Source organism: Myotis myotis, unplaced genomic scaffold, assembly GCF_014108235.1.
Source record: "Myotis myotis isolate mMyoMyo1 unplaced genomic scaffold, mMyoMyo1.p scaffold_m19_p_25, whole genome shotgun sequence".
Lineage (NCBI taxonomy): Eukaryota > Metazoa > Chordata > Mammalia > Chiroptera > Vespertilionidae > Myotis > Myotis myotis.
Genome location: NW_023416330.1, coordinates 3,163,046 through 3,189,613, shown reverse-complemented (window position 1 = coordinate 3,189,613; position 26,568 = coordinate 3,163,046). Strand labels below are relative to the sequence as shown.

Genomic DNA, 26,568 nt, shown 5'->3' with positions numbered 1-26,568 from the left:
AGAGGCCTGGTGAATGGGTGGGGCCGGCTGGTTTGCCCTGAAGGGTGTCCTGGATCAGGGTGGGGGTCCCACTTGGGTGCCTGGCCAGCCTGGATGAGGGGATGATGGCTGTTTGCAGCTGTCACACACCCTTCAGGGTGGGGGTCCCCACTGGGGTGCCTGGCCAGTCTGGGTGAGGGGCTGAGGGTCGTTTTCAGGCTGGCGGGTGACTGAAGCTCCCAACCGCTCCTTTTTTTCTTTTTATTCTGGCCAGCTTTAGCTCTGAGGTTTGGCTCCAGCTCTTAGGCCTCAGCTGCTGAAAGCAGGTATCTGGTTTGTTTGGGTTCTATAATTGAAACATTGTTTCAACTCCAGCTCTGAGATCCCAGCTGGCTGAAAGCAGGTTTCTGGGGTTTTGTTTAGCTTCTATATTTGTAATGATGATTAAAACTACAAGCTCAGAGGCCGGCAGCCACAAGTGGGGAACGTTGGAGTCCTCCGTCACTGAAGCAAGCAAGCCTCATGTTAGCTTCAAGCTGCCTGGCTGCCGGCCGCCATCTTGGCTAGCAGTTAATTTGCATATCGCCCTGATTAGCCAATGGGAAGGGTAGCGGAGGTATGGCTAATTACCACGTTTCTCTTTTATTAGATAGGACTAGCGGCCCGGTGCACAAAAATTTGTGCACTCGGGGAGGAGAGGGGGGCCCTCAGCCCGGCCTGTGCCCTCTTGCAGTCTGGGACCCCTTGAGAGATAACGACCTGCTGGCTTAGGCCTGCTCCCGGGTGGCAGAGGGCAGGCCCAATCCCTAGGTGCAGCCCCTGGTTGGGCTCAGAGCAGGGCCGATTGGGGAGTTGGGGCACCGATCCGTCATGCACAGAGCAGGGCGGATCAGGAGGTTGCGATGCCACCCCTAGTCACGCTCAGGGTAGGGCCGATTGGGGGGGTTGGGGCACCGCCCCCCTGTCACACTCAAGGCAGGGTTTATAGGGAGATTGCGGTGCCACCCCATCAGGCACAGAGCAGGGCCGATCAGGGGGTTAGGGAGCTCCCCCATGTCACACACAGAGCAGGGCCTATAGGGGAGTTGGGGCACTGCCTCCTGTCACACACAGAGCAGGGCAGATCAGGGGGTTGGGGTGCCGCCACTGTCACACTCAGGGCAGTGCCGATGGGGGGGAGGGGAGGTTGGGGCGCCGCACCCTGTCACACACAGAGCCACAGGGCGATCAGGGGGTTGGGGAGCTCCCCCCGTCACGATCAGAGAAGGGCGGATAGGGAGGTTGTGGCCCCGTCCCCTGTCACACACAGAGTCGCAGGGCGATCAGGGAGTTGGGGAGCTCCCCCCGTCACACACAGACCAGGGCCGATCAGGGTGTTGGGGCACTGCACCCTGTCACACACAGAGTCACAGGGTGATCAGGGGGTTGGGGAGCTCCCCCCTGTCACGCACAGAGCAGGGCTGATCAGGGGGTTGAGGAGCTCCCCCCTGTCACGAACAGAGCAGGGCAGATAGGGAGGTTGTGGCCCCGCCCCCTGTCACACACAGAACCACAGGGTGATCAGGGGGTTTGGGCGCTGCCCCCTGTCACGCTGATCCGGGTGCCGGGAGGCCTCACGGCTCCGCTGATCCCAGTGCTGGGAGGCATACTACCCTTTTACTATATAGGACAGAAGCCTGGTGCACGGGTGGGGGCTGGCTGGGGTGCCATGAACGGTGTCCTGGATCAGGGTGGGGGTCCCGCTTGGGTGCCTGGCCAGCCTGGGTGAGGGGATGATGGCTGTTTTCATCTGGTCACACACCCTTTAGGGTGGGGGTCCCCACTGGGGTGCCTGGCCACCCTGGGTGAGGGCCTGAGGGCCATTTTCAGGCTGGCGTGTGACTGAAGCTCCCAACCTGTCCTTTTTTCCTTTTTTTTATTCTGGGCCAGCTTTAGCTCTGAGGCTCAGTTCCAGCTATGAGACCTCCGCTGCTGAAAGCAGGTTTCTGGCCTTTGTTTACCGTCTGTATTTGAAACAATGTTGCGGTCCTGCTGGCTGAAGCCTGGGGTTTTGTTTAGCAGCTATATTTGTTACAATGTTGCTTAGAGTGCAGCGGAGAGGCTGGCAAGGCAGGCGGGGAAGCTTGGCTTCCTCTGTCACTGAAGCAAGCAACCCTCCCTGTTCACGTCAGCTGCCTGGCTGCCGGCCGCCATCTTGGTTGGCAGTTAATTTGCATATCGCCCTGATTAGCCAATGGGAAGGGTAGCGGGTGTACAGCTAATTACCATGTTCCTCTTTTATTAGATAGGATATCACTGGAAGCTTTAGATGGTTGACAGAAGAGAAAGAGAAGACTCTTACTTTGGGTTTGAAAAGATCACTCTGGCTATTATGTGAAGAACAAGACTAGATTGGGGCTATAGTAAAAGCTGTGAGAGCAGTTAGGAAGTTCTTACAACCCTCCACGTGAGAAGTGGTGATGGCAAGTACTGGAGGGGCAGCAGTGAAGGAGGTGACAGTGTTGTAACTAAGGCTATATTGTGAAAGTAAAACCCAGAGGACTTTCCAATGGGCTTCATACAGTAATCACATGCTGCCTAACAACGCACAAGAGAAATGCGTGCGTAGGCAACATCTTCACTGTGTGAGCTCACGGAGTGCACCTACACCATCCTGGGGGGTGGAGCCTACTACTGTAACTGTATGTGCATACTTTCATTCGACCGACGGCACAGTAGGTGTGTTCTTATCACGTCACCCCAACATGCGAGAAATTGTTGCACTACAACATTATGATGGCCCTGACATCACTAAACAATAGGAATTTTTCAGCTACAGTATAATATTATGAGACCACCGTTGTATGTGCCGTGTGTCATTGTCAAAAACACTGTTATGTGGCCCATGATTGTATTTTTATTTCTTAAGATTTTTTAATTGATTTTTAGAACGAGGAAGGGAGGGGGGGAGAGATTTGAGGAGAGAGAGAGATCAATGTAAGAGCAGAACATCAATCCAGTCCGGCCAGTGTGCTCAGTGGTTAAGCATGAACCCATGCATTCTAGGTCACCTGTTCGATTCCTAGTCAGGGCACATGCCTGGGTTGCAGGCTTGATCCCCAGCAGGGTACATGCAGGAAACAGCCAAAAGATGTTGATGTTTCTCATCAATGTTTCTATTTCTCTCTCCCTCTCCCTTCCTCACTCTCTAAAATCAATAAAAACAAATAAAAATTAAAAGAAAAACACGATCTGGCTATGTCCTGCACTCCCCCTACCAAGGATCAAGCTCACAACCCAAGAATATGCCCTGACTGGGAATCAAACCAGCCCCCTCTTGGTGCAGGGGACAATGCTCAACCAACTGAGTCATACCCTGCCATGGCTCCATTATAATCGTTTTTAATTTTCCATTGATTTTTTTAGAAAGAGTAGAAGGGAGTGGGGGGAGGGGGGAGAAAGAGAGAGAGAGAAAGACAGAAAGACATCAATTGGTTGCCTCTTGCACGCACCCCAACCAGGGCTAGGGATCGAACACAACCCTTCAGTCCCTAGGCCAACGCTCTAATCATGGAGCCATGCCCTGGCTGGTTTGGCTCAGTGGATAGAGCATCAGCCTGCAGACTGAAGGGTCCCAGGTTCGAGTCCAGACAAGGGCACATGACTGGTTTGTGGGTTCGATCCCCAGTAGAGGGCATGCAGGACCCTCTCTGAAATCAATAAAAAATGTTTAATCATGGGACCATCATAATCTTATGGGACCACTGTTGTTATGTGCTGTCACTGACCAAAACACTGTTATGTGGCCCATGACTATATGTTTAGCCTGAATAACACATGATGTCATTTATTGAGGTGGAAACACTGAGAGAGAAGGTTTTGGGGTGATAATAAATAGTTCCACAGAGGACACATTAACTTTGAGATCTTCTTTACACATATTAAAGATGGTAAGGCCCTGGACGGTTTGGCTCAGCGGATAGAGCGTTGGCCTGCGGACTGAAGGTTCCCAGGTTCGATTCCGGTCAAGGGCACATGCCTGGGTTTGTGGGCTCGATCCCCAGTGGGGGACATGCAGGAGGCAGTGGGTCAGTGATTCTCTCTCATCATTGATGCGTCTCTCTCCCTCTCCCTTCCTCTCTCTGAAATCAATAAAAAAAAAAAAAATTTTTAAAGAGAGATAAAAAGGAAGCTAAAGATATAGGTTGTGTTCGAAGCAAGAAAAGAGATGATAATATAATTTTTAGAGTCACCAGCATATAGATAATATTTAAAGTAACTAAAATGAATGAGACCGCCTAATGTATGGGAGAATGAGCAAAACAGAGCGAAGAGAGACCAGAGAGGAAGGAAGAAGATAAGAGGATGTGGTATTCTGAAAGTTTGGGGTGTGTGGGTTTTGGTGGGTTTTTTTTATTGTTTTCAAAGAAGAAGGGAGAGGGAGAGATAGAAACATCAAGATGAGAGAAAGCATCATTGATCAGCTGCCTCCTGCATGCTCCCTACTTGGGATCGAGCCCAAACCCCTGGCATGTGCCCTGACTGGGAATCTAACCGAGACCTCCTGGTTCATGGGTCAATGCTCAACCACTGTGCTCAACCACTGTGCCACACTAGCCAGTCTTTTTTTTTTTTTTTTAAAGGTCCAATCCTGAAGGTGGCTAGCTTCAGGAAACAGTACTGCGTAGTGAAGGTGAGCGTGGCAATATGACATCCTTGGTGACATTGACAAAAACAATGTCAGCAGAGTAGGAGGAAGAAAACCTGACAGAAGTGGGTTCATGAGAAAATGGTCAAAAATAAGTTGCAGCAATGTTTGCTATAAAAAATGAGCAAAGAAGCAATATAGAAGCTGAAAAGGGACGTTTGATCAAGGGAAGTTATTTGTGCTCAAATGCTCATGGTAATGACCCCCCGGGAGAAGAATTCATGATGCCTAGGAAAACTGAAGGTCCGTAACAAATGCAAGGGGACAGACTCCAGGACACAAGTGTAAGATCGGCCTTACTTCATCCCATTCTGGCAACAGGGACGGTGGAATGTATAGGTAGAGATGCAAGCAGGAAAGACTTGACAGGAGTGAATGTGGAATTTCTTTCCTGGTTGCTTCTATTTTTTTCCATTGAAGTAATAAGCAAGATGATGGATTGAAGAATGAAAACAATGGGAGGACATGTTAGAAGGTTGAAGAAGAGCGAAGGTGGTTCAAGAATCATCACTGATAACAGGAGAAAGAATGTCTAAGTAAAAGCGGGATGAGTGGAGGGCAGCAATCATGACCTTCTTGTGATTTGAGGTCATAAATTTAAAATGAAACTAGTTGGCAAGTTTATGGTGTTTTCCTGTCGAAAAATGCAGAATGTGGGTTTTGTTATGAAGGCAAAGCAGTGGGAGAACGGCAAAGGAGTTGAGGGTACGTAAGAGAATGACTACAGGGATGGGTCAGAGAATCTGACCTGGAAAAGGATGGTAACAAACCGTGTTGGTAAGATCACTGGATTGGAGGACTTGACATGGCTGGTGTGGACATTAGGAGATAGTGAGCTGGGAAAAGAAGAGGCAGTATTTACAGGGAACAATTGTTGAAAGTGAGATTTTGGAAGTGAAACAGTGATACAATGGCAAAGGCAAAAGCATGACCCTAAGAAGAAGTGGCTGGGATGGGCTGGAGAATAAGATTTTTTAGGGCAGAGGTTCTCAACCTGTGGGTAGCGACCCCTTTGGGGGTCAAACAACCCTTTCACAGGGGTCGCCTAAGACCATCAGAAAACATATATAATTACATATTGTTTTTGTGATTAATCACTATGCTTTAATTATGTTCAATTTGTAACAATGAAATTGGGGGTCACCACAATATGACGAATGTATTAAGGGGTCGCGGCATTAGGAAAGTCGAGAACCACTGTTTTATGGCATCAAGGAGCTAAGGGTCTGGGTACTGAATAGATTATAAAAATTGGCAACAGGAGCCCTGGCCAGCGGGCTGTTAGTTGGGCGTTGCCCCGAGCACTGAAAGGCTGCCAGTTCGATTCTGGGTGAAGGCACATGCCCAGTTTGCAGACTTACCCCCAGAAGGGCAGCTGTCCATGTTTCTCTCTCACTGATGTCTCTATCTCTCTCTCCATCTCCCTTTCTCTCTCTCTGAAATCAATAAAAACATATGTTTTTAAATCAGCAATGGGCCCTAGCTCGTTTGGCTCAGTGGATAGAGCGTCGGCCTGCAGACTGAAAGGTCCCGGGTTCGATTCCGGTCAAGGGCACCTGCATGGGTTGTGAGTTCTAGCCCCAGTGTGGGGCTTGTAGGAGGCAGCTGATCAAGGATTATCTCTCATCACTGATGTTTCTATATCTCTCTTCCTCTCTGAAATCAATAAGAAATTAAATAAAAAATTTAAAAATTAAATAAAATTGGCAATGGGAAAAGCAGAGGAGAGTAGGAAGGCAGGTGCTCAAGTGTCAGAGAATGCGGGTGAGTTCTCAGAAGGCTGCTAATCAGTGCAACCCGAGGGACCTGTGGGCCATTCTGAAATGTCACTTAGAACTTTGAAGATTTTCACCTAAGAAATAACTGTATAAAGTACAGAAAAAATTAAATTAAGGGGGAAAAGTCATACAAAAAATAACTGGAAAACTTATATAAATCCAAGTTTAAAGTAATATGGTGATAAATGTCCACCAAAAAGTGAAATGCAGAATTCTGATCATCCAAGCTTCCCTTCTGTCACTCTACCTAACCAGACCCTGCTGGAAAAAGAGATGAGAGGAGAACCAAGATGGCGGCATAGGTTGGCACCGGAGTTTGCTGCTCTGAACAGCTACTTCAAAGGTGAAACCAGAGAACGGAGGGGACATCACCCAGAACCACGGGAACGCTGGCTGAGTGGAAGTCCTGCAGCTGGGAGGAGGGAGAAACGCATAGGGACGCTCGGAGGAGGCGCAGTGCTGAGGTCGAATTCTGAGGTGCGGAGTGCGCGGAGCGGGCTGGCGGCGGAGGGCGCGGTTGGCGTTTTCAATCGGGAGGGAGTCGCAGACTCTGGGCTCCGGATCCGGGCGAGTCTTTGGGGACCCAGACTCAAACGGGAGAAGCGGGACTGTCTGGCTTCGGTCGGAGCGAGTGCAGCTTTCTCTCCGAGCTTTGCAGCGGGTGCTGGGACTCAGAGAGGCAGAGCCCCTGGGGACAGGACTGAGAGCCGCCATGACTGCTCTCTCCGGCCCACCCTGTTGATCCTGTTCGACCCGCCCCGCCCAAGCCCTGCACAGAGGCATTTGCCGGATGGCCTCAGGCAAGGGCTGGATTGGCACCTCCCTAGAGGACAGAAGTTCTCTCACTGCTGACACAGCTGATTCTCATAGCCACTTGGCCTGGAGGTCAAACCCTCCCTGGAATTAGCTACAACAATCAAGATTTAACTATAAGACTGCGAACAGGGACCGCTAGGGGGTGCACCAAGGTAGCATGACAAAATGAGGAGACAAAGAAGCAGGACAGAGTTGTCAATGGAAGATATAGAGTTCAGAACCACACTTTTGGGGTCTCTCGGGAACTGTTTGGAAGCCGCCGATAGACTTGATGGGATCTACAAGAAAACTAATGAGACCCTCGATCTTGTATTGGGGAACCAACTGGAAATTAGGCATACACAGACTGAAATAACGAATATTGTGCAGACTCCCGACAGCAGACCAGAGGAGCGCAGGAATCGGGTCAATGATTTGAAATGCGAGGAAGCAAAAAACACCCAACCGGAAAAGCAAAATGAAAAAAGAATCCAAAAATGCGAGGATAGTGTAAGGAGCCTCTGGGACAGCTTCAAGCGTACCAACATCAGAATTATAGGGGTGCCAGAAGATGAGAGAGAGCAAGATATTGAAAACCTATTTGAAGAAATAATGACAGAAAACTTCCCCCACCTGGTGAAAGAAATGGACTTACAGGTCCAAGAAGCCTGGAGAACCCCAAACAAAAGGAATCCAAAGAGGACCACACCAAGACACATCATAATTAAAATGCCAAGAGCAAAAGATAAAGAGAGAATCTTAAAAACAGCAAGAGAAAGAAACTCAGTTACCTACAAGGGAATACCCATACGACTGTCAGCTGATTTCTCAACAGAAACTTTGCAGGCCAGAAGGGAGTGGCAAGAAATATTCAAAGTGATGAATACCAAGAACCTACAACCAAGATTACTTTATCCAGCAAAGCTATCATTCAGAATTGAAGGTCAGATAAAGAGCTTCACAGATAAGGAAAAGCTAAAGGAGTTCATCACCACCAAACCAGGATTATATGAAATGCTGAAAGGTGTCCTTTAAGAAGAGGAAGAGGAAGAAAAAGGTAAAGATACAAATTATGAACAACAAATATGCATCTATCAACAAGTGAATCTAAGAATCAAGTGAATAAATAATCTGATGAACAGAATGAACTGGTGATCATAATAGAATCAGGGACATAGAAAGGGAATGGACTGACTATTCCTGGGGGGGAAAGGGGTGTGGGAGATGCGGGAAGAGACTGGACAAAAATCGTGCACCTATGGATGAGGACAGTGGGTGGGGAGTGAGGGCGGAGGGTGGGGCGGGAACTGGGAGGAGGGGAGTTATGGGGGGGAAAAAAAAGAGGAACAAATGTAATAATCTGAACAATAAAGATTTAATTTAAAAAAATAAATAAATAAAAATAAAAAATAAAAAAAATAAAAGAACCCTTAAAAAAAAAAAAAAGAGAGATGAGAATTGCAGAATATTTGAAAGCTTTCCAAGAATTGTAACTATATAATAGCAACACATTTGACACCAAAAATATTGTATGGGAAATTATAATTTAAAAGATATAGCACTTTTTAACTTTTCTCTAAAAACTGCATGACATTCTATAAGCATCAAGAAGGCATTCAATTTCAGAGAAAAAGCCTGACACTGTATCTAAATTCTATTCAGCGGCTGCTAAAAACATTGCCAGTGAGAGACCATCTCACACAAACATCGTCTGAATACAGCATGGAATCTCATCCCTTTGAAAACTTATAAAACCACCAACCTTGAATAAATTTTGGAAACTACTTTGGGCAAGCTACTCTATTCTACCTTTTGCAGACACCTAACAGTCCAGCAGACAGACTAGAATACATTTGGTCTCTTGTAACCTAGCACTGCACAATATTACTACGGAACTTTTACTCCCCCCACCACACACAATAACACAATCAGCTTTAAAAAAACACTACAGGTTCATAACCCAGAAATATACTATGAGCTGTCATCCTAGTGGCCTAGACTTACTCTTTATTCCAGTTTTAATTTCCTTTAATAAAACATTTCTCTACAGATATTAAATAATTTCTACTAAATCAGGACTGTAGGGAAAAAAAGAGTAATCCGTTTTTTCACTTCATCGCGACTTCTCAAATTATTTCAGTACAGAAAATTTCAGAAATCAGTATACAGACAAATGCTAATTGTGCAAATTATTACGTGCATTTTCATTAAGTTCCAATACCTGTTTCCACAATATTTTCTGTTTCTGCTGTCTCCAGACCATCCATGCTGTCCTCATCTTCCACTGTAGTTTTTCCTCTACTTCGAGGCCTACAAAGAAATAAATATATATGTATAGTTAAATATTAAATTTTAAGGCTTAGAATTAAACTCAATGTAAAGCACCAATTGTAGGTACACAAAATAAACATTTCTAACATTTTACTATATTAAATAGTAATATAATACTTTACAGTCATTTCCCCCTCAAATCCTGATGTGCCTTTCAGCTGCATGTGAGGACAGGCCCTGATTACTAAGTTTGTGCCATCATAACTCACTTTCTCAATTACTCTGCATTTTAGGCTTTGTCTCTGGTTTAGCTAATCTTCTGATGCTGCCCTCTGTCTACAGTCTTGGTCTTTGATCACCCAATGCAGTGGTTCTCAACCTTCCTAATGCCGCGACCCTTTAATACAGTTCCTCATGTTGTGGTGACCCCCAACCATAAAATTATTTTCGTTGCTACTTCATAACTGTAATTTTGCTACTGTAAACAATATGTAATTACTATATATGTGTTTTCTGATGGTCTTAGGCGACCCCTGTGAAAGGGTCGTTCGACCCCCAAAGGGGTCGTGACCCACAGGTTGAGAACTGCTGACCTAATGGGTTCCTTTCAAAGTTCATACACCAGGTTATACCACTACATCTAATATTAAGGAGTGATGCCCAGACAGGTGTATTTTTAAGAAAGCAATGCACACCCTGTCAACCACTCAAAGAGAAAAAATTCTAAGTAGTAAGCAAGATTTAGTCATAGCAACCTTGCAAGTGTGATAAAATTTAACTTATAAACACTTCAGTGAAGTAAACATAAGAGCTGTGGTATCCCAATCGGGTTGCTCAGTGGTTGAGCATCCACTCATGCACCAAAAGGTCGCTGGTTCGATTCCCAGTCAAGGAACATGCCCAGGTTGCGGGCTTGATAACCAGTGAGAGGTAGAGGTGGTATAGGAGGCAGCTGGTCGATGTGGATGTTTCTCTCTCATGGATGTTTCTCTCTCTCTCCTTTCTCCCTCCCCCTTCCTCTCTCTTTTAAAAATCAACAAAAACATTTTTTTAAAGTGTTGTGGTAAAATGGGATTCTTTGACCCAAGCAATTAAAAAAAACTAATGTCTTTAAATTTTTTCATGTCTCGTAAATAAGGGATAGAAATGAGTCTAAAAATTGAAACAAATAAAAAACATGACATTACATATTTTAAAAACTTAGAAACTGGCAAAGCAGTATTCAGATTTCAGCACATTAAATTATTACTTAAAAAGAAAAAATACAAATGAACTCAGTATTTAGTTGAGAAGCATTAAAAGAATAAAAAAATAAGAAATAAAGCATTGATATGGAAAAATAAAGCAAAAGGCTGTTTTAAACAGTAGTAAATCCATTTAAATCTTATTTAGTACACTCAGCAATTAAAACAAGTAAAGGAGATATAATAATTTTTAAATAAGAATTTTTTAGAGTTAAAGTGTTCAAAGTCCCAATGGGTTTTATAAATGAATTATTGCACACTGTCAAAAGGTCATCTCTACCCCAAAAATACAATTAAAAAGAAACACCTGAACCAAAACCCTAATAAATATAGCAAAAAATATATAGATTAAAAAAAGTATTGCCCTAGCCAGGGTGGCTCAATTGGTTGAGCATCATCCCATGCACCACATGGTCCCTGGGGTTCGATTCCCCATCAAGGCACATACCCGGGTTGTGGGCTCGATTCCCAGTAGGGGGGTGTAGGAGACAAACAATCATAGATATTTCTCTCCCTCTCCATTCCTCTCTCACAAATCAACAAAAACTTATTTTCAAAAACCTAAAAATATGAGTAAATATAATCAAATTACAAGCATGATTTAATATTAGAAATTTGTCAATATAACACACAAGGTCAAACAGCCAAAACAGCATCATTTCAAATTTCATGAGGGGAGGGGAGAAAGAGGCAGAACTAAATATGAGATTTCAAAGACTTAATGTCCATATTAATCTTATAAATTAAAACTAATCTGAGTTCCTAAAATAATATAGGAGACTTCTACTTAAAGTTACATGGAAGTAAGAATATTCAAAATTATCCTCAAGCCATTAACAAGAAAACCAGAAAAAATATAAGAAACAGCCATTATCAGACACTGGACAACAGGCAGGGACAGGACTGGAGTCCCTGAACAAAGGGAAATAAACAAGGCGAACTCTGCTATCACAAAAACTGTCTGCATGGAGTTAATTTAAACTGCACCAGAGAGTGGCACTCCGAGACGGGCAGTTGTACTGAAAAGGGGAGACAAATCATCAGTCCAGGAGGCTAAAAGAGGTTACAACTTATGGGACAGAATTGCTGTGCTGTGTAGTGGAAAGAGCTCTCCAGAACCCTGCATGAGGTTACCTGTGAGTTTTTATCTGCATACGCACCTGTATAATTGTGCTGTAAAACCCCCTAAGGCTGAACAAGAACACCTTCAGAAAAAGGACAATTATAGGAGAGTTGCAATACAAGCAAGCCCCAAAGTTCACAGAGTGCTAAGAAAGACCTCATTGACTATGCATTCAGTAGAGACCACAGTGGAACGCATCTTCAGGAGTAGGGCTAACAAATGCTATTCTAGACCTAAAAGAGCTGACAAGTAAGTCTCAACAGAACCCAAATGATCCACAACTAACTTCCCTGACAGACAAGAAAAAAAGTTCAACACTTACGAAAGCATTACAATAAAATCTAGCTGTTAGCAACCACAAAATCACAATATGAGGAATCCAATAAAATTTTACAAAGAAGCAAAAAAAAAAAAAAAAAAACAGTCAGTCATAATCAGAATAAAAATCAAAGAATAGAAATAGAAAACAACAAAAATGATAAAAGGGACAAGACTGGACATTAAACCAGCTATAGCAATATGCCTCATACGCTCAAGAATGTAATAGAAAATGAATATGAGAGAAATAGAATATATTAAATATAAACAAAATGGAACTCATAGAGGTACATTAAAAGATAACCTCAGCATTGGCCGGTGTGGCTAGATGGTTAGAGCATCAGCCCTCACACCTAAGGGTCTCAGATTCAATTCCCAGTCAAGGGCACATACCTGGGTTTCAGGTTCGCACCCTCCCAGCAGGAGGCAATCAATTGATGTCTCTCGCACATCAATATTTTTTCTCTCCCTCTCTCTAACTTTCTCCCCCTCTCTTCCTCTTTTCCTACCTTCCACTCAACAACAAAAAGAGAACATCTAATAAAAATTTCACTTTGAAAGATTAACATCTGATTAGAAATAGCAAAATAAAGATAACTGACCTTAAAGACATAGCAAAAAAAAAAAAAAAATCTATCCAAAATTAAAGGACAAGTGAAAAAGGACAAACAGCTACAGGTGGCTTTACTGATTAATTCTATTAAACATTTAAGAAATAATACTAATCCTATACTATCTTCAGGATGTACTGGAGGAAGGAATACTTCCTAACTCATTCTATGAAGTAGGCATTACGCTGACAGCAAAATCAAAGACATAATCAACATCCATCATGAACAAAAATCCTGTTTCACAGAATTTTAAAAAGGGCATTCTACCACCCATTTTCCCGATATTAAAATTATCATACCAAATCAAACTAAGAAAAATGTAAGAAAAAAATTACAGCCTGTCTTTTCACTAAAAACATACAAAAAATCTCAAGCAAGGGGCTCCAGTTCTATATATGATTTAGAAATATGCCACTCACTGCATGCAAATGAAAATAATATATGGAACAACTATTTTGAGTTTCCTTAACCAGTTAACTATCATGCATCCAAAACGCAAACCATCTCCACACGCCACAGTATTTTGAATTTAATTAAAAAAATCAATTTGTGATGAATATTATAAAAATAAATATATTACTCACAATTCGGATGTTCTTGAATGTTTTCAGCTGAAAATTCTCACGAAAAATAATTTTAAAGTTGGTCAAGGCTGCCACTTAGGGAAAACATTTTTTTTTATAGGCGCACGTGGCATGCGGGGAAGGTCCACTGCTTGCATCTACTGATGCTTATGGCATACAATGGGTTAAAAATACATAACACGCCCAGCCAGTGTGGCTCAGTGGTTGAGTGTCGACCTATGAACCATGAGATCACAGTTCAATTCCCAGCAGAACATATGCCCAGGTTGCAGCTCAATCCCCAGTAGGGAGCATGCAGGAAGCAGCCAATCAATGATTCTCTCTCACCATTGATGTTTCTGTATCTCTCCCTCTCCCTTCCTCTCTGAAATCAATAAAAATATATTTTAGAAAGGAAAAAAAAATCCTAACAGCAGGTTGATCGGGAACAAACACCAAAATGCAACGTATTGCCAAAATGTCACCGACTTCACTGTTTTACCTCTCCAGTATCCCCTGTACTGAATGAACTCAATGCAGTTTGAAACCTAGAAGAACGTGCATAGGAGGTGTGAGCGCCTGAGCTGATCTGCAACCTGTCCATGGTGGGCCTGACCCTAACCAGTACAACAAGACTTTCCGAAGTGAACTAACAGATGTCCAGCAAGGTCCCAGGGTGACTGCTTGGTGCTGCACACACACAGTACAGGCAGACAGCATCTGTCACATGCCCATGAGACAAGTGATCGTTTTCTCGTTGGCTTCTTTGGACATAACACTCTCCTAAGACTTCTCCCATATTTTTCCTTCTGCTGGTTCCGCTTCCTCTTTCTTGACCTCTAAATGGTAGAGTGCCCAGGGCTCGGGCACAGTCTCCTCTCCACACACAAAGGCTCATTCCCTGGGCAATCTCACCCAGTCTCTTGACATTTATACTGTTATTGACCCAAATTCCTCCACTCCCTACCTGTCCACTGTTAACTCATATTTAACTGTCTATCCAACAGCTCCACTTGGATTCAAACAAGCATTTCAAAGTTAACATGTCAAAAACCAAATCTGAGTCCACACTTGCTCTTTCTCCAGTGTTTCCTATCTCAGTAAAGTGTGACACCAATCACCCAAGTAGCTCGGCTTCATAATTTTCAATTCCTCTCTCTCATGCCTCATATATCACATCAGCAAATCCTGTCAGCTCTACCTTGAAGACACGTTCCAGTTACACTGTGTTACACTGTCAACAGCCTAATGTCACCATGGGTTTTTGTTACTATTACAACTGGGAACTATGTAACTCACCTTTACTGAGTATTTAGTATGTAAGAGACACTCGTATTACCATCTCTATTTACATTTGAAAAAGTGAAGTTCAGAGAAGATAATGGCTATGCCCAAATTTAATGGCTCTAGCTCCATAGCAATGCATTCTTAACCACTGACGATACTGCAATTAGTGGCCTCCGTTTCCACTCTCACTGGCCTATAGGCTCTCCAAACAATTATTAATGATAATTTAAAACCTTAAATTAAATCAGGTCACTCGTCCTTCCTCTCAGTGGCTACTCATCACACCCAGAAAAAATCCTCCACGGCCTACGTGATGTGGCTGTCCGGGTTCCCTCCGAGGTCATGCATGAGCACTCCTCCTTCCACACCACGGCCCTGCTGTATGCCCTTTCATAAACACACCAAAGATGTTCCCCTTTAAAGCCTTTGCATAGTTACCTATTGTTTTATCAATCTGTCTCTTCAACTGGAATGAAATCTCCATGAGTGTCAGAACTCTGTTCTATTCACTACCACACTTCCAATGCCTAACAGTACCAGCCGTATCACAGGCACTCAAAACAGGCTTTGCTGAATGAACACAACAGTTCTACAACTCGGGAGGAAAATATACATTTAATAACAAGAATTGAGATAGCTACCTAACCATTCTAAAGATGCAAATAATAGCCCGGCTGGTGTGGCTCAAAGGTTGGGTGTTGACCCAGGAGCCGAGAGGTCACCAGTTCGATTTTTAGTCAGGGCACATGTCTGGGCTGCAGATTTGATCCCCAGTAGGGGGTGTGCAGGAGGCAGCTGATTGTGATGTTTCCCTCTCATCGATGTTTCATTCTCTCTATCCCTCTCCCTTCCTCTCTCTATAAAATTCAATAAAAACATATTTTAAAATATAAAATAAAATAAAGATGCAAATATAATTCTGCTTCCCACTGAGCAGAAAAATAGAATTTCATATGGGGTCAAACTTTGTTTGTTTGTTTGTTTATTTATTTAATCCTCACCTGAGGATATGTTTATTGATTTAGAGAGAGAGAAAGGGGGTGGGGAGAGAAATATCAATGTGAGAGAGAAACATGGATCAGTTGCCTCCCATAAGCATCCTGACCAGGGATCAAACCTGCCACCTTTTTGGTATACAGGCCAATGTTCCAAATAAGCCACCTGGCCAAGGACTGGGGTCAAACTTTAAAAGTAAGCCATGTAACCTAATACTAAATGTTTGTCATTAAGGTAAATAAAGAAAAAATAAATAAATAAATAAATAAACAAACAAAAATAAAGAAAAAATAAGAACTTTTAATACCACAAGGGAACAGACAAAACTGTCATCATTGACAAATAACACCACCAACATCTATTAAAACACACAGGTTAATTAACTGAAAAGTGAAGAGTTCTCGAAGATTGTCAGATCTACACGGTAATAAAAACATCAACAACTTTCCTGTACTTCATGCTGTACAAACAGCAGCGATAATCATTTCAAATGCAATGAAACAATCAAGTTACTAGGAATCACTTCAATGAAAAATATAATAAACCAATTCATGAACATAAAGGGAAAAAAACAAGTAAACAGAGAAAACCTAATATAAAAAGGAACAAAGGATTCAAATAAGCCATGTAGACAAAATGATTCAACCTAGAAATATGACAAAGTGTTCAACTTCACCAAGTAATCAGGGAATTCAAACAGTGAGATGGGAAATGAAAAATACTGATACTACCCAGGGACAGTGGGAACACAGAAGAGACAAAGACTCTCACATAACAGCTGCAGGGGTGTGAATACTGTGCAGTGGTCGGCAAACTGCGGCTCGCGAGCCACATGCGGCTCTTTGGCCCCTGTGGCTCTTCCACAAAATACCACGTGCGGGTGCGTATGTACAGTGCAATTGAAACTTCGTGGCCCATGCGTACAAGTTGGTATTTTGTGGAAGAGCCACACTCAAGGGGCCAAAGAGCTGCATGTGGCTCGCGAGCAGCAGTTTGCTGACCACTGGTGTAGTGTATACTGGAAGGCAATTTAGCAATACGTATCAAATATAAGATATTCACATCATTTGCTCTGTCAGTTTCATGTCTAGAACTCTACCCAACTTCACGTGCATAAATATCTAGATAATATATATATGAGGACGTTCACTATAGAACGAACAACATAAAAGCTGGTTGAGGGGATACTGAAACAAAGTATGTGCTAGCCATTCAATGATTTTCAGTCTCTGACCACTACAAACAATAAGGAAGTCCTATTTGTAATAATAAAGACAGACCTCTAAGACATCGTTTAATGAGAAAAAGTGCATTACAGAATATACATGATTCCATGAAAGTTTTGTAAGTGTACATGCATGTATAAATAAGCATTTGGGTTTTATAACCATGTGTGTTTACACATCAAAAACACACAGCAAAACAGAATGACAGGCACTAAACTGGTAACAGTGCTCTCCTCTGGAGGCATGAAGGAAAACCGAGGGCCAACGAAGGGCCTTTCGACTCCTGGTGAGTTCTTTATAAAAAGCATACATTCACCTATAATTTATAGTGGGGGAAGGGTTTTTCCTTGGGAACCACTGGGAGAGCGCTTTATCTTTTATGCTCTAGTAGTTTAGGGATTATTTCTAATCCCACTCTATATAGCAAACCTTCCAAAATAACGTATCTCACGACAGTCCTTAGGAGTCATATGCAAAAATAAAGGAATAGTTTACGGTGTTTGGGGTTTGTTTATAATAATAGTTAGAAATGCCTCTGTGATTAAAGCCTATGGCCTGATTGTCAACCTGTGATACTTGTAACCATTAGGAGACCACATAATACCAAACCACCAGGAAACTGAAAAATTGTGCCAATCATTCAGATTTAAAAAAAAATCCCTGTGACTATTTTGTTCAATAATTTGACATCAATCTTGTGTATGAACATATGTATATACAATACATACCTACACAACAAAAATTAAGTCACTACATTACTGTTCTATGGTCAGAATATAACTTGCCCTTTAAGCCACCTAAAATATGTCACTTACTGAATAATATTAAATAATTTTTCTTAAAAATATTACTAATACAGTAGTGTTTTTAAAGAGAAAAAACAACCACATTCTCAATAGAAAAACAAAGAATAATAAATAATATGACCAGCAATTTTAAAAAATGAAATGGACTTTAAACACAAAATATTCAACCTCACTAACAATTTTAGAAATGGAAATTAAAGCAAAGAGATATCATTTTACAAATCAAAAGAGCAAAGGGTGATAATGCCCTCATCTGGACATGTTACAGGAAAACATATGGTAGAGTATGAATGTAAATTGGACAACCAAACAGACAATATCCTAAATACAGAGCATATAGAATGCAGCTCTTATTTAGTCTCTTGGTGTCAAAAGGTTTTAGAGGAAAATCCTCCAGTATTATAAAGACTGAAATGTCATGGAAGTAATTGTCAGGGTAAATTTGTGTAGCAATAGGACATTATAGGCAAAACAAAGGAAAACATCAAGAGTTTGCAACTAGCCCTAACCGGTTTTGCTCAGTGATAGAGCGTCGGCCTGCGGACTCAAGGGTCCCAGGTTCGATTCCGGTCAATGGCATGTACCTTGGTTGCGGGCACATACCCAGTAGGGAGTGTGCAGGAGGCAGCTGATCAATGTTTCTCTCTCATCGATGTTTCTAACTCTCTATCCCTCTCCCTTCCTCTCTGTAAAAAATCAATAAAATATATTTAAAAAAAAAAAAAAAGAGTTTGCAACTACATAGCTAATAATCATCACAGGAAGCCTAAGCCATAATTACCATAAATAAAACTTCCTAATAAATACCTAAAGATATTGTTTTTATTGTTGTTTATTTTTACCACTCTGCAACTGAAGAATTTACAGTAGTGTACAGAATCTATCTATATAAAAGCCTAAGTGACTATCACAACCGAACAGGCTGCGTGGGGCAACCCAGCCAGCAGGGGGGTCAGTTAGGGGTGACCAGGTCGGCAGGTGGGGCAGTGAGGGGCGATCAGGCCCGCAGGCAGAGGCGCTTAGGGGTGATCAGGCAGGCAGGGGGCAGTTAGGGGCAATCACGCAGGCAGGTAGGTGAGCGGTTAGGAGCCAGCAGTCCAGGATTGTGAGAGGGATGTCCTGGACTAGAGAGGGTGCAGGCTGGGCTGAGGGACACCCTCCCCCGTGCACAAATTTCGTGCACTGGGCCACTAGTTTTCAATAATAGACAGTTGTGAAGTTTGAGCATCTGTTAAGAATGACAGTTCAAAAAACAGAAATGCAAAGCACAAGGAAGAGATCCATGCAGAGATCAATATTTCAGAAGGGCCTTGAATTAAAAAATTACAAACTAAACTCACATTTTGTTTACCTGAAATTTTTTAAGTAAGACTTCTTGCAGGGAAGGGTACATGGGAACTGTACTTTCCGCGCACTTCTATAAACCTAAAACTATCCCTAAAAATTAAATCTATTTTTTTAAATGTATTGAGCCATTTTTTAAAAACTCCTTGTGGTCTAATAAACTATTTCCAAAATAACTTTTTGTGGTGAAATATAGAAAACAGGATAAAGGAAAGCACAAAAATCAATGCGGGAAAAGGACATTTTTTACAAAGGATCAAGAATCAAAACTGCACCAAATTTCTCAGCTGAAAAATTGAAAGTAGAAAACAAACATGGAGGGGAGGAAAGGATTTAACAAATAATGAGTATAAAATAAAATGATAGAAATATCTCCAGCCTGGCTGGTGTGGCTCAGTGGTTGAGCATCAACCTATGAACCAGGAGGTGATGGTTCGACTCCTGGTCAGGGTACATGCCAGGTTGCAGGCTCGATCCCCAGTGTGGGGGCATGCAGGAAGCAGGTGATCAATGATAACCTCTTATCATTGATGTTTCTATCTCTCTCTCCCTCTCTGAAGTCAATAAAAATATATTTTAAAAAAAGAAATATCTCCAAACACATCAGTAGTTATAAATTATCAATAAGCAATGATTATAAAACATGTAAAGTCCCCAGCAGAAAAACAAAAACCACCAGACCACATTTCTCGACAAAACAGTTTTAAACTATGAAGAGACATCTAAGCATAAAGGCAAAATATAGTGGAATATAAAGTTAGAGAAAAAAAGATTTAAAAGATGTTCAATCTGCCCAGCCGGTGTGGCTCTGTGGCTGAGCGTCATCGACCTACGAACCAGAAACTCATGGGTTCAATTCCCGATCAGGGTAGAAGCAGGGGTTGCAAGCTCAATCCCCAGTAGGGGGTGTGAAGGAAGCAGTTGATCAATGATTCTCTCTCCTCATTGATGTTTCTCTCTCTCTCTCTCTCTCTCTCTCTCTCTCTCTCTCTCTCTCTCTCTCTCTCTTTCCCTTCCTCACTGAAATCAATAAAAATATATTTTGTTAAAAAAAGGTATTCAATCTCAGAGACCATCAGAAAAATGATATCTACAACAATATTAAGATATTTCTCACCTACTATCTTGGGAATGTTTTAAATCTGATCATAAATCTGGTGTAAAAAAACAACAAGCAACTTTTACTAAAGGAAGCATGAATTGGTGCCATCGTTTAGAAAAACATTCAGCATTACCCAGTAAAGCTGACATGTACATACCTTAAATGCACTGGCATGGTTTTAACCATAACTGCGAGTAAGAGATTTTAAATTATGACCAAGCACATATATAAAATTCCATACAAAAGTAAAACTATCTTTCAAAGTGGGGGACAAATTTGTGAAAAATAAAACTGAGGTTTTTGTACCAGCAAAAGATGCCAACCAGTTAACTCTAAAGACTCAGGAAGGAAGTTTCCAGAAGGAAAATCTGAGACCTAAGAGGGAATGGACAAACATGGACTGCAAGAAAGCAGACTAACAATAATGTCTGATTTCGGGGGCTCCCAAAGGACTGAGACAATGTACAACAAGAGCATGTGAGGCAGGAGGCAGGGTAGTCCTAAGGGAAGCATTTGACATGGTTATCGTTCAGAGTAAAATGAATTATTGATTCATGTTCCGTTTTAGATATATATCTATGCTAATATTTCTAGAGTAGACACAAAAACAATGCAGATAGAATGTGTAACTACCAAAGGGGAAGCATGGAATAAAAAAAAAATCTCAATCCAGAAGTGAAAATGAATACACAGCAGTTATGTATATGAACAGAGATGAATCCCACCAAAGGAGAAAAGCAAGTTGCAGAAGACTGTATACCAACCACATATACAATATACCTGGTATGATTCCACTAAGACAAAGTTTAAAAGCAGGCAAACTAAGCCTAACTTATATAAGAATACATATAGACGTGGTTTTTAAAAACTATAAGGACCAAGAAAAGGTTAAACACAAACTTCAGTGTGATTACTCTGAATGGGAAGTCGGGGTGTGACCAAGGAGAGGTATTTAGGGGACTTCAAAAAATATTGGGTAATATTATATTCTTAAACTACAAGGGAGGTAACACAAGTGCTTGTTATTTTTTAAACTAAACTATATAATCCTATCTAATAATAGACAAACATGGTAATTAACTGTACCTCCGACATGCTTCCAATCGGCTAATCAGGGCTATATGCAAATTAACTGCCAGCCAAGATGGCGACCAGCAGCCAGGCAGCTGAAGCAAACATGAGGCTTGGTTGCCCCAGCGATGGAGGAAGCCAAGGTTCCCCGCCTGCCGCAGCCCGGCTCTGAGCTGCACTCTAAGAAACAATGTTGCAATTATAGAAACTAAACAAAACCCCAGAAACCTGCTTTCAGCCGTCAGAACGGGAGCAAGCAGGACCGCAACAATGTTTCAATTATAGAAGCCAAACAAACCCAGATACCTGCTTTCAGCAACCGAGGCCTCAAGCTGGAGCTGGCCTCAGAGCTAAAGCCGGCTCTCAGCTCCAGTGACAGCCATAGAAGGTAAATAAATCCCAGAATAAAGAAGAAAAAAGAAAAAAGGAGAGGTTGGGAGCTTCAGTGACCCGCCAGCCTGAAAACGGCCCTCAGCCCCTCACCCAGACTGGACAGGCACCCCAGTGGGGACCCCCACCCTGAAGGGGGTGTGACCAGCTGCAAACAGCCATCATCCCCTCATCCAGGCTGGCCAGGCACCCAAGCGGGACCCCCACCCTGATCCGGGACACCCTTCAGAGCAAACCAGCCGGCCCCCACCCGTGCGCAAGGCCTCTATCTTATATAGTAAAAGGGTAATATGCAAACTGACCCTAACAGCAGAAAGACTGGGAATCACTGGTCACTATGACACACACTGACCACCAGGGGGCAGACACTCAATGCAGGAGCTGCCCTCTGGTGGTCAGGGCGCTCTCACATGGGAGGAGCTCTGCTCAGCCACAAGCCAGGCTGACGGCTGCCAGTACAGCGGTGGTGGTGGGAGCCTCTCCTGCCTCCTCAGCAGCGCTAAGGATGTCAGACTGCAGCTTAGGTCTGCTCTCCACTGGCAAATGGACATCCCCCAAGGGCTGCCAGGCTGCCAGAGGGATGTCTGATTGCCATCTTAGGCCCAATCCCCCGGGGAGCAGGCCTAAGCCAGCAAGTGGTCATCCACTGAGGGGTCCCAGACTGAGAGAGGGCACAAGCCGGGCTGAGCCCCCCCCCCCCCGAGTGCACAAATTTTTGTGCACTGGGCCTCTAGTCTATATATATAAGCGATCGTTAAGACCAGTCAACAGAACGACTGGTCAACCGGTCGCTATGATGTGCACTGACCACCAGGGGGCAGATGCTCAACACAGGAGCTGCCCCATGGTAGTCAGTGCGCTCCTACAGCCAACCTCCCACGGCCATCCAAACTCCTGCGGTCCCTCCCCCCGATCGGCCCTGATTGCTGGCCAGGCCAAGGGACCCCACCTGTGCACAAATTCTTGTACCGGGCTTCTAGTTATATATAAAGTTACATTCAGAAGGAATACAGAATTTCACAATTTAAAGTTAAAAAGGAATCTCCCTCAACTCCAAATATCCCACCTTCCTCCAATCCTTAATTCTAGACTCCTAAAAGGTCCTTGACTCTATGTCTCCTCCTCTTCTCCCAAGGCCTATGGACTTAGTGCTTTGGTGTTCTACCTTGACATCTCTTTTAGAGATGCCTCTCATTGTTATTAAAACTGTGATTTATTAACTATTAAAGCAATGGGGCTTTTCTGTTTTTCTTTTCTTTTTACTTCTTGTTCCCTATCTAGACTGTTAAGGAAAAAATGCCTCTTTTGTGCTTCCCACCCTGCCCAGTACCTGCCAGACACTTCTTGTACAAAGTGGATATTAAAGTGTTTAGTTTTTGTACCCATTTCTAGATTTACATCTGCATTTACCCAGATAGCACTTCCCAGTCTCATGTTCCTTTACCAGTTAATATGAAACAATAATGATAAACCATGAAACACAATTAACAAACTCAAGTTCCAATATTTCCTTCACTCTGAAACAAAAACTTTCTTTAGCATATTAAGTCAGAAGTCCTAGGTTTGGGGGGGGGTTGCATCTTAATTTTCTGTGTTCTATTTTCAACTTCAAAAAACTCTCTTTCTTCCAGAGCCTAGCTTCTAGAAAGAACCCATATATTGTGTTTCCCCTCCTTGCTCATCTACCCTTCACCCCTCTATCCAAGACCTTCATAACACAAACAAAACATCTTCCAAGGCCACTCCTTGAGTGACTTCTAAACTCCATCTTCCTATTCTTCCAGTTGAACCAGTTTCCCCAAAACTTTTCACAGAAGTCATGTAAAAATAAAAACCTAGCCCAGTCAGTGTGGTTCAGTGGTTGACCGTCAAACCCAGAGGTCACGGGTTCCATTCTAGGTATGCCCAGGGTTTCAGGCTCAATCCCAGTAGTGGGCATGCAGGAGGTAGCGATCTATGTTTTTCTCTCATCTTTCTATCTCTCTATCCCTCTCCCTTCCTCTCTGAAATCAATAAAAATATTTTTTTTAAAAACTAGTTACATGCTGAGTATTGATAATTTAAATCTAAACTTGTTTCAAAAATTACCCAAAAGGAAGGGAAGAAAGAGGAAGGGAGGGGAGGGGAAAGGGGAGGGAAAGGGAAGGGATGGGGAGGGGCAGCACAGATGAAATGAAACATAACTAACCAAAGGGGATGGCTATTAAAACTATGTGATGGGAACATGAGAGGGTTCGATATAAAAATATCTCTACTTTTATTTCTATATAATATTCCATGATAAAAAGTTCCTAGAAATATTTATTTACTACTTGATCAAGCAGTATGACTAAGTACACCTAAAGCAGTATCACAGACTCTTAATATCGGCAGGATTTATTCAACTTGACACCCAGTGAATGAAACCTTCCCAAAGGTCCCAGACAAGATATCCAGCCTCGCCCTCAGCCGTGGGCAAACTACGGCCCGTTTGAAATGAATAAAACTATTGAAATAAAAGACCGTACCCTTTTATGTAATGATGTTTACATTGAATTTATATTAGTTCACACAAACACTCCATCCATGCTTTTGTTCCAGCCCTCCGGTCCAGTTTAAGAACCCATTGTGGCCCTCGAGTCAAAAAGTTTGCCCACCCCTGCCCTAGCTGGTTTGGGTCAGTGGATAGAGCATTAGACTGCAGACTTAGAAGGGTCCCAGGTTTGATTCCGGTCAAGGGCACAAGCCCGAGTTGCGGGCTCCATCTGCAGTAGGGAGCGTGCAGGAGGCAGCCAATCAATGCTTCTCATCATTGATGTTTCTATCTCTCTCTCCCTTCCTCTCAGAAATCAATAAAAATATATTAAAAAAAAAAAGATATCCAGCCTCTACTTCAATCAATGCACAGCATACAATGACAACGCCCATATGGAGATACAAGTATGAGTAAGAGACACTCATCAAACTTGAAAACTGGTCCTGGCCAGCTTGAGGGAGGCAACCAATCGATGTATCTCTCTCACATAGATGTTTCTTTCTCTCTCTCTCTCTCTCTCCTCCCCCACTCCCCCTCCCCTTCCACTCTCCTTAAAAAAATCAATGGGGGAGAAAATACCCTTGGTTGAGGATTAAAAAAAACAACAGCTTGTGCGTATGGGAAATAAACAGTAGAGTGTCTCAAGTACAGTGAACACAAACCAATAGATTAGCTGAGAGGAGAGAGCACTTATGATCAGTAAAGACTTCACAAAGAAGGATGGGTCGGATTTCAGACTGAAAGTGGGGAGAGGGAGGAGAGAAGTAATTCAGGTAGGAAGAATGCCTTGAGCAGGTAGAGGTGAGGGTAAAAGTCTGCCACATCCAGAAGAAAACAAATAAAATGGACCAAGGACATGGGAAAGGCTTGAATGCCACACTAAGGTGTTTGAACATAATTCAGAAGACAGGTCCTAAACATTTTACAGCAAAAAAAAAAAAAAAAATCAGAATCAATTACACACTGGAAGAAATAACCCTGTCAATTTAATAATCCAGATTGGAACAGAAGGCCTGAAAGAAGTGTTCAATGGACAGCTTCTTCGGTGATAAAAAAAAAAAAAAAGCCTAACAGTCACCCCAAGACTTATTCAGTTTTTATTTCAAGCCAAAATATGATTGCTCATTTATTCAACAAATATTGGAGTGCTGGCTGTGTGCTGGGAACCATTCTGGGGATCCAATAATTCTTACGTAGTAGTCCTGTTCTGTAACAAGAGCAGTGGTTCTCAACTCGGGAAGGGGGACATTTTTTTTAAACACGCACACACACACCCACAATTGGCAATGTCTGAAGACATCTGGTTGGTGGAGCCTGGGAATGCTGCCAAACATCCCTCAAGGCACCCCACACAAGGAAGCAGCCAGCCCCAAACTTCAACAGTGCAGAGATGAGCAGCCCTGCTCCAGAGCAGCATTACTTGGCAATCAATGAACGTGCTGTTTCACATTTACTGGTTTTCTTTTATATTCAGACAGCTAAAATTATGATTGATTCAACTGTAAACTTATGGAGGGCAAGGAGGTACTTACATTCCCAAATCAATCTTCAATGCTCTTTTACAGATTTTTTTTTAATCACAATTCCCAGCACTGACAGGAAAATAGGTAAATAGGCATATTCATATATTATTGGTAGGAGCATAAATTGGTACAATTATGCCATAGTGATATTTGTGAATATTAAAAGTCTTTAAAATCTACGTATCTTTTGGCCCAGGAATTCCACTTAGGAATTTATCATGAGTAAATAATCTAGTGCATAAAGGTTTAGCTGTCAGGATGTTCACCCCCACTCTGCAACTCTCAAAGACTGAAAAAAAAATCCTCCTTGTCCAGCAAGAAAAGACTATTCAGATGAGTCATTTCTCGGAGCAAGGTGATGCTCTGCAGCTACTGAACTCCTGTAGCACCGTGGTTATTGACATGGAAACCTTTATATGACCTCTCTCCTTAAGTGTACAAATATAAACAATACTAGAGGCCCAGTGCACGACATTCGTGCACTGTGTGTGGGGGGGGGGGGCGCGCGGGTGCGCGCACGCGCGCGGGGGGGTGGAGGGGCATCCCCTCAGCCTGGCCTGCACCCTCTCGCAGTCCAGGACCCCTTGGGGGATGTCCACCTGCAGTCAGACATCCCTCTCGCCGCCGCTGCGCTCGCCAGCCATGAGCCGGGCTTCTGGCTGAGCGGTGCTCCCCCTGTGGGAGCACATTGACCACCAGGAGGAAGCTCCTGCGTTGAGCGTCTGCCCCCTGGCGGTCAGTGTGCATCACAGTGACCGGTCGTTCCGCCATTAAGTCAATTTGCATATTAGGGTTTTATTATACAGGATGAGTCATAGATCTTATTTATATAGTTTCATACTACGTATTTTCTATTTTCTAAATGTTTACTACATATGTATAATATATATACACCATGTTCATATGTAAAAAATATATACCACTAAGTATTTGCAAACC

The 26,568-nt window shown here is 42.8% G+C and overlaps 1 protein-coding gene across 25 annotated transcripts in view; it reads right to left on the bottom strand.

Moving 5' to 3' along the window:
- Positions 1-26,568, bottom strand: part of KMT2C (lysine methyltransferase 2C) — a 262,590-nt gene that overhangs the window by 178,705 nt on the left and 57,317 nt on the right. For all 25 annotated transcript variants that reach the window (XR_004975251.1, XR_004975250.1, XR_004975247.1 and 22 more), the window contains exon 2: positions 9,461-9,549. Coding sequence is in view for 19 of the 25 variants with exons in the window: in XM_036356219.1 (XP_036212112.1) it covers positions 9,461-9,549 (89 nt within the window). In the remaining 6 variants the exon portion in view is untranslated. The remainder of the gene's footprint in view (positions 1-9,460; positions 9,550-26,568) is intronic.